Here is a 9,503-nt window from a genome sequence, read left to right as displayed (position 1 = left end):
AGAAATGGGAGTGTATATTGAGTCTTAATTCTTCTTTAATCTAACATTCTAAAACTAACCCTCCCAATGTTAAGTGCTAAATGTCTTCTGATTTTGTTTTGGCTTTTCTCTATGTTGTTTTGTGGTTTTTGCTTGTTTGGTTGTTTTCCTTCTGAAATGTACCATCATAGTTAAAAATAAGAGAAGGAGAAAAAAGTAAGCATGTTTACACTTATATCGCTCACAGATTGCAGGGTACCTGTGGGTGGCTTAAAGCAGCTGTTTCTCCTGGTTGCCTAACTTTCTTCTTTAAAAACCACAAGTCTAAATGTCAGAGTCTAAATGAAGCTAAGAAACCTTTTCTCAAGCTCACTAGCTTCTCTGGCCAAGTACATTTATTCTGTCTTAAGGCATAATCTGTTCCAACCAAAAAGCGATGATTTAGCCAATATTTACGCCAATGTTATGATCTCCTCTCGTACAAGTTCGAACAACTACAACAATGAAAAACATGACTGCCTTCTGGGGTTTTTATCATCTTTCACTGGGGTTTGTTACCTTGGTTGCAGAGGTGGCAGAAGGAATCATACTGCTGAACTGCTTTAAGTAAAGGCTCTGACCTGAGACTGGGTGTAGCTGGTGTGCAGGACCTGCTCCCGTTCTGCTGGGTGGGCTTTTGAGTAGGCACCCGAACTCAGAGGGGACAATGGGAAAGAAAATGTCTTCAGCTGTCCCAGCTAAACTTGCCAAAACCGTTTCTTTACGTCCTTGGCCATGTACAGAAAAGCAGAGGTTTCATTCTGGTTTTCGCTGGTTAGCTAAATCTGGGTATTTTTTGTGTAGGAAGATTTCATTTCCAGTAAAAAGTTTTGTCATGAGGATTTCTCAGGACTAGTACAGACCTGGGCATAGCATGCAGTCAGAGAAAGATATATATACAAATACAACGCAAAATAATTAGTACCCCAGTGATTAACGTGTTCATGCTTAGTGTGTTTCTTGCTTTCCACAGTATCTTTCATTTTGCAGTTTATGCATGCTAACTGTGCATATATTAAAATACATATGCTATGGTAAGTGTGTCCTAATTAAGTAGGCTGTAAGAATCTATCTCTGGTCCAGTGAGCAGGAGGATATTTGCACCATTTTGAAGAGCTCCAACTGCTGAGATGGATAAAGTGGTTATTTTGAGGGACTGCGAAGAAGAGCATCTAGTCGTGTTCCGTGGTGCATAAGAGCAGCCAATTCCCAAGTGTGTTCAGAGAATCATAAAAATGCAGAAACGTTAAGGCTAAAAAGGACCTCTGGAGATACCTGGTCCAACCTTTTGTTGCGAACAGGGCCTTGGGTTACATTATCCAGGGGCAATAAAATCAATTGCTGCTGCTTGTGAACACATTGTTAAAGGATAACGTACACCTCTGTAATGCATTAATGCTGAACAGGAATAATCTCCTCTGTACAACTCTCCTGCATGCTTCATCCTTAATTGCAAGCCCTCCTGCAGGAAGAACAGAAAGAATTAAAGCTGGTTTGAATCTGCTTTTCTTTGTACTGTTGCGTAACAGGAACAAATACTGCTCTGTCAGTTCCATGTTGTTATCAGTGCTCACTCAAAAATCAAGAGATAACAGTGGTTTTGTTTTATCGTTGTTTTTTAAACTCTTCAGTGAAATGATCATGTAGATAGAATGCGATTCTCTTACAGCATTTGATTTTCTTTCCCCCACCCATTCAGGTCAATTATTACAATTTCTAAGAATGCATGATGTGAATCTTCTCTTTCTTCTTGACCTGTGCTGCATTGTTCTTCAAGAACAAATCAGGGAAAGTAGAATAAAACAACATGTAGTAGCAACCTTGCTCACTCTTTTGTTATCCTTTCCTGGTTTTAGGTGACAGTGGCTGACCCTAAATACAAGAGTGGCTTTTCTGAAAGTGTCCTACCCAACTCAGAAAAATGGATATAAAAGATAGAAGACACCGTTCTCTGACGAGGGGCCGGTGCGGAAAGGAATGTCGCTATACAAGCTCTTCGCTGGACAGTGAAGATTGCAGAGTACCAACTCAGAAGTCTTACAGCTCAAGTGAGACACTGAAGGCATATGATCATGACACCAGGATGCACTATGGCAATCGAGTTTCTGACCTGGTTCACAGGGAGTCAGATGAGTTTCCAAGACAAGGTATGTTTAAAGTCAGAACTGGTTTCTGTTACAGTGATCCTCGGTAGACAATCGCTGTCACTTGTTAAAGTATATCAGTGTTTTAAGGGGTCTTAATGAAAGGACTGTAGGAGAATGGATCCCATTTTACCACTATTTCAACTGGTTTGTGTTAAATTAGGGCATTCCTTCTCTTCTTAGATTTCTGATATTGTTGGAGTTCGCTGTTTGTAAAGGAAACCAACCAGGATCCACCGTTCAAAATATCTGATAAACAAATGCTAGTGACCCTTAACCAGATGTATTTGTCATGGATCTCAGGGTTGGCCAGTATGCTTTGTTTTCTGTTTCCTAGGTTTATTTTATAAATAATAATGGAATTTTCAGCCAAACTTTCCTGTCTTTAACAGAGTACGTGTACTGAAAAGGTAACTAAACCGCTGTTACAGTAAAAACCCATATGGGCAACTTATATTTATAATTAATCGGGTGCCTCGGAGTTCCTTTCATGTTCTTAGCTGCTCTACAGTTGAAATATGGGAATGAGAATGCTGTTTCTTCTGGCTTCATCTTGTCACTGCAAACCCTTACTGCTTGCCCTTCATCTTATAAAAACTGGAAGGAGGACACTGCTCTAATTACTTTTATAATTGGCTATAATATGTTATTACAGCATCGAGATCCTAGAACTAATATTTGAAATAACCTGCCTGTGTGAATTTGTAAGCAAGGTGAAGTAATCTCTTCTTTTATAAAATGTTCTTCGCTTTAAATACCTGTTGTGTCCAATGAATTAATGATTTAACAGTCTAAACGTTTGTAGTTGAAAAAACTGATTATGCCTTTGCGTGGTACGCAAAAATAATTTTACTCTCGTTCAGGTATTTACCTGTCTCAATAAACCGTAAGTCGGTGTGTTGAAACCATTAGTGAACATTGCTTCATAGGAACAGCATTCAATCATCGGGGTAACTTGACCAAACAGCCTGATTAAATTGTCACTCAGTCAACAATTAGATACGGTTTTTAAAATAAATTACTTGGTTTACTTTCAGCTGAAGAATCAGATATGCTTTATATCAAGCAAGATATAGGCAGTTTTGATGCATAAATGTATAGCCCTTTGTGCCCCTCAGTGGAAGGTAAATTATCTACCGATCTTTAATTGCTGAAACTACAATTTTACATGTGTGCTTGTTAATGGCATATGATAGTTCTTTACTACACATTTCTGATATTGCGACTCAGGAAATCCTAAGTTATCACGCTTCTCTGTAGAGATCATTCAATGAAAGATTGTTTTTTATACACGGTATCGTGTCGTGCAACTCGTTTAAAGCATTCTGCCAGCAGTCAGTGTCTGTCTCCACCTTTAAATCAAAGTATCTATTAATTAGCATCACTAATTAAACCCTTGTCTGATCTCGTGTTTCTCTCACATTTGTGTACAGACATTTGGAAGTGTTTGCATTGTGCTTGGTCTATCGAACACATTCCATTTTCTGAGGTAATCTCTGCTCTTGTAGGGTCTTTCTTTGCTTATAAGTATTTACCTAGAGATAACACCTCAAACTGCGACTAGATCATATGAGCCACTGGAGCCATTTTCACTGTGGTTTGTTCAGCCTTTGTGTACAGGAGTCATCTAAATATTACTTTTCCCTATCTGGATGATTGATGCTTCAGCTCAAGTGCCTCATTTTGGTTTCCAGGTCATTATCTGGCATTTCATGATGCTGTTCTTTTTCTCTTGATTACTGATTTGACAACTGTTCATCCTCCTTCTGCTCTTAATACATTCTTATCTGCCCTCTTTATGAAGGGGAGTGAAAATTGTTGGTAACTGAATTGAAATGCTCAGACTTTTTTTAACTAGTTTTTTGCCCCCTGCTAATCTCTGTTGTTTTGTTTAGGTGAATCAACTTTGTTTTAGAGAGCTAAAGTAAAGTTTTTTGTTAAATAATATGAGCTGTGACACCTTATTTTCCTGTTTTTATTAAGTTTAGAAAGCACATTTCTTTAGAAAATGAGTCTGTCTGATGATTCCTCGTATTTGAAAGCTTGGTATCTTTCTGGTTGTACAGATCCTCCACTGACATGAAATTTCAGATAATGTGGCAAGTAGATCTAGATTAAGACTTGCTACATGTTCTCACTTTCTGCATGAATATTATATGGATAAAAATACGGTTCATATAGTAGAAAGTATTGTTCGTTACATCTTGCGCATGTGGTTTCCAGCTGCAGACATCTAGGAGTTTATACATGTAAATTTATTCTACATTTGAGTGGGTGTTTTGATGGGATTAAATTCTGTAGGAAATAAGCATGTTTAAAATAAATAGTCTTTAGAGAATTTTTTTATTCTTCTATTATAAAAAACTTGACATATTATTTTAAGCAATTGTAGATATTTTCCTCAATATTTTGTCTATTCTGAAAGTAAAGCTATATGCATTTGACTTACTGAAAAGTATCCGGTTTAAGCATGGCACTGGAACTTCTCAAAGCAGTTGTTTCTAGCTGCTGCCTGATCATACATTACTCAGTTTTGAAAATCTGTTAAGCGTAAGACCGAGTTGTACTACTTCCATTTTAGTTTAAAATGGTTCGACAGTGAAATGCTAATAACATAAACTCTATTCGAAGCTCAGATATCTGAAACAGATCTTCTTGGTTTGCTTTAGTATTTTATTGTCCTTCTGTTCTGGCTTGTTCGTCTCATTCTTAATGAAAAAGCAGCTCTCCGAAGTATAAATACCTCTCTAAGCTAGTGTGAACAAGGCATTCGATAGGAAAATTGAATGTTGGTGGAAGTTTAGCTCCGAGAATACCACTTAAAAAAACTTTGTCATAGTTTGCATGTTTTGAAATAAGCTTTTTGTGCTAATTGTGACAAATGTGTCTGCCAAAGAAAGTTCCTCTTTGTTGTAGATGCTACTTCCTAGTGTGGTATTTGGAAGTTTTGGTATAAAGGCATGAAGGATGATATGACTGTATATTACCTGAAGCACCTTCGTCTGGCATTACTTTTTAAGATGTTTACTTGTAATTTTTCTAAGAAATAAAATTCCCCTTTTAAAGTCTGTTCTTAACGTATCAGTAATAATATTTGTACAAAGTAGTTCAGAATAGGTTTAGTATTTTTGTGTCAAGCTTATTTTCCGATTGCCTTCAAAATAGGTGTTCAGGTTCTTGGCTACAACAACAGGTCCCATGTGTGCTTGAGCTATTCGTTTGTCTCAGATTTTCCCTAATATAGATGGAAACGTATTTGTAATTCAGTACCTGCACTGGATAATCATTATTTAGTCGCTCTGAAAATACAGTCCTTCAGTGGATCTGAGAGAGCATTCAAACATTATAAGATTTAAAAAAAGTTGAGGAGTCCTTTTTGAATGCTATATTTTAAGATGAATAGAAACTTGTATACTTACTGCTAGGATATATCAAAAGCTTGATAATAGTTCTGACACCTCTGAGTATCTGGAATATTTTACAATCTTGTGGTAATACATAAGTTTCTCTATAGTTTCTCTATATGCCATGTCTTTTTCCACCAAGGAGAACCTTTTTTTTTTTAAAAAAAAAAAAAAAAAAAAAAAAAATACATTGTTTCTGACTTCATCTGCTGACACAGCGTGATGAGGATAGATGTCCTTTAAGGCAAAAAATAAAGAATTTGGAAAACCTTTCCTTAAAATGGTTGCTTTGAAAGGCAGCTTTTCTTCAAGTGTATTTTGTGACCAAATTGTGCTTAAAAGAACACTCTACTGAGCTGTTAAGGGTTTTAAAATGGGTTTCAGAGGGGTGATTGCAAACCTTACCATTCCAGACTTCCTCACTTGGCATTCATAGCTCATGGATTTTGTGCTTCTGCCTGGGCCAAATGCCAGGCTTCAGCTGATGAAAAATTTAGTAGCCAATAGTTATACTGAACTGACTGCTTTCTCATTCTCAGATCAGATCTAGTTTAGCAGTAAATCTCTGCTGTGACATGTTAGAACAATTAGGGTATGACTGAAGTTATTAAAAACAAGTCTAAAAGCCACAATCATATTAAACTGGACACAACAGTCTTCTGAAATATTTTGAATTTTTTACCGCAGTTAAATTGCTTTGTATATGTCACAGCATCTCTTTTTGTATGGCGAGATAATTTGGGTAAAGAACGATGGCTGATACCTTTCTGTATGTCAGCTCAAATTCCACTTTATATTCTTTTATACTTACAAACAAGTGCTTTTTGTGTCCTGTTTAATGCTATGGTTATGTTAACGGGAGTTAGGAAAAAAACTAGTGAATGTGATTATCATAAATCCCTTATAATGTCCCTTAAGATTGTCCAGTATTTTTATTAACATCAAATAGAAAGTTAAGTTATCGCAGTAGAATTCTCAGAGAGGGGCACTTTGGAAGTGTAATGCACTCAGTTTTCTTTCACATGAAGTTGTGTTACTATGCCATACTACTCATCTCTTGGATATTTCATACTTTTCTCCATATGCATTCAACAGATTTCCTAAAGACAAAAGAAAAATATCAGTTAAAAAAAACCAACCAAAGCCCCAAACCCAAAGCAGCCCAAACCTGTTTGATGAATCTACATGTTATTTTTCACAGTCTACTCTATAGGGCAGCTCTGATTGCTGAGAGAAGTGAATGTTGTTTTCTTGTTTTTCTTCACATCGTAAATCTGTCACCAAATAATTTACTGGGACACTTTCAAAGAAGCACAGTGCAATAAGAACATTTCGTGAGAGTGATTAAGCTTGTTCAGATTTAAAGTTATTGTTGTCAGGTGTTCTGTGATCAGCAACAATTAATGCGCTGCTGTATAGCGGGGATAGTTGCTGTTACAAGTTCTCAGGCTAACTTGCTTATAGTCATCTTGCTGCTTATAGTCCCAGTAACAGCAAGATGAGATTTTGGTCATCTTGTCATCAAGCATGAGTCGTACTCAACTTTAGGCTCATATTACTGTATCCCTTCCAAATCCAACTGAGTATTACTAATCTTAGTTTTAATATTTCTTTCCAGAAACTGTGACCTTTTGAAAATTAAATGTTCAATATACAGATTTGGATTAAAGACATTAAAGAAAACTTTTTCTTGTATTCTGGTTAGAGTGGGAGCACATTCTAGTTTTCCTTTGTCATGTTAGTTTTGAGGGGCATTCTGCAGTATGTTGCTTTTTGGTATATCCATACACTTACATACTCAAACAAAATCCAAGGTGGAGGCAGGTGGCAGAAGCTTAAGGAGGAAGCCCTGAATGTGGGATCAGATGTAGTGTAGCTTGTGTGGGGAAGAAGGCCTCAAGGCAAATTTCCTGCTATAACTGGTACACACACATAACTTGCATTGCTGTTGCATCAAGATTGACTTTGGTTTTAATGGTTACCTAAGAGATACAAGATCCTAGTGTAAAGTATTTATTAAGGTGAGAAAACTGCATTCAGTTTCCCTTCTCTAGGAAATACGGCATTAGAGAGAAGTAAAAATTTATATTTTAATATGTATATCTTATTTAATAAACCAAAGATGTTGAATAAAAACTCCCTCCCCACCTTCTCCCTTCCCAAATCATAAAAGGTTATATGATTCTCATTGTTAAACAATTTATAAACATGACAGCACTTTTTATCTGTGCTTTCATCTGTGTTGATATTGTTAAAAATGGAGCTACATAGCAGCATTACTAGACTAGCAAATAAACAAAAGTATAAGCCTTTATAGTGCCCTTCCCCAAATATGCATTTAGGAAAGGAAAATGTAAGAAAATAACTCAAAATGTAACATGCTTCCTCTCATTTATACTCTAGCATCAGTCAAGTGGCCTTTTGAGCTGTAGTACCAACATCTGCTGATAAATAGGAATTAAACTAAAACTTTGTGTATATTAGATCTGAGTCACAATAACATAAAATCAGAAAGAAATCTCTTTAGAAGTGGGTTTTGAGGGAAACATCACGGAATAGACTCTTAGTCTTCAGGGTACTTCCAAGTACATATGCATACGTTGGTTTTCACTTGCTCTTTTGTGGTTTTAGGTTTGGCTTTGGGTTTTTTTTTTATATCTTCAACATTGTGACTTAATTTGCTGGGTGTGGTTGGTTGCTCAGACATGCTGGAACTAACCATTGAGATGTCAGACTGTCTAACAGGGACTTGTTGAATGAAGGTGTAACTCTTGCTCTCTTACCTGTTTGACTAGTTGAGCCAGCTTCTAGATCAGCATCTTGGCCATTGGGAATCCTCCTCTGAGAGCGCAGATACTGAATGACAGGATCCAGTCCAGCAATTCAGAGGTGGCCATTGCAATACAGCATGTTGAAGTATTTTAAACATTATTGCTGTGGAAAGAATGTAATCAACTAGCATGGTAAACACCCAGTGTAATCAATTACAGTATTACTGGGAGTCTTGTTCTAGGAGAACTTAATAAAGGTGAAGTTGGGGTTGAATGAAATATTACCTTCTGAAACTATATAGAGAAGCTATGATGCTGACAGAGGACTCCAGTAATAATTAATATGACCAGCACTGAAAAACATAGTACTATTCTAATATTAATACGTATTTGTAGAATAAACAACAAACAGCTAGACCTAGTACGGAAATTCTGTGTACACACACAGTTTCTCTCGGCGAACAAATTTTTATTCTTGGCAGTTTCTCTCCCGTGATCATTATTAAAAATCAGCATTTGTTTACAGTTTAAATTAGAGAATCAGAAAGCAGGGATTTCCAATGCAAATATATAGGTATGTATAGACTTAATGCTCCTTTTTTCCTAAACAGTTATTTAGCTTTCAAAAAGAGCTCCTGCTTTTTTTACTGCTGGTGTACTGGACTCCTCGTGAGTTGATGTTTAAGTTAAGCTAGGTTCTATTTCTTTTCAACCATTTACAAAGATACACAAATATTATATAAACTAGATAGAGAAGGATAACTTCTAAAATGTTGACATTGCCATCTCATGTCGTTAGCACACACTGTGACTAAAAGAAATTTAAAAAAAAAACCTTAGGTCTACTCTAGAATAGGCTTAGAAACAATTTTAACGCAAATACCTTTTCAAAAGCACTTCAAAATTAATAGGAATTATAGTTTATACTTACAAATTTGTGTCAAGCAAAAAGATCTTGTGCTTCAAAACAGGAGCAGTGTTTGCTTACCTTATAATGCCAGGGCCTAACTGAATGTTGAAGAAAACCGGTTCTTTGTGTACTTTCTTTTCTCCTCATCCCTTTGCTCAGCTATGTGATAGAAGTCTAAGACATTGGATACTGAAAATAATAATTTTTGATCCTATAAATCCTTCTCCATTTTCTCATACACACACGTGCACACACT

At 36.3% G+C, this 9,503-nt stretch overlaps 1 protein-coding gene across 5 annotated transcripts in view; it reads left to right on the top strand.

Moving 5' to 3' along the window:
• The first annotated feature begins 1,939 nt into the window (after positions 1-1,939).
• TENM2 (teneurin transmembrane protein 2) overlaps positions 1,940-9,503 on the top strand; it is a 545,195-nt gene continuing 537,631 nt past the window's right edge. For all 5 annotated transcript variants that reach the window (XM_086470948.1, XM_086470946.1, XM_086470945.1 and 2 more), the window contains exon 1: positions 1,940-2,165. In XM_086470948.1, coding sequence (XP_086327074.1) covers positions 1,940-2,165 — 226 coding nt within the window. The remainder of the gene's footprint in view (positions 2,166-9,503) is intronic.

Source organism: Leptosomus discolor, chromosome 10 (assembly GCF_034619465.1).
Source record: "Leptosomus discolor isolate bLepDis1 chromosome 10, bLepDis1.hap2, whole genome shotgun sequence".
Taxonomy (NCBI): Eukaryota; Metazoa; Chordata; class Aves; order Leptosomiformes; family Leptosomidae; genus Leptosomus; species Leptosomus discolor.
The sequence above is the reverse complement of the archived record's forward strand: the minus strand, read 5'-3'. Positions and strand labels throughout refer to the sequence as shown.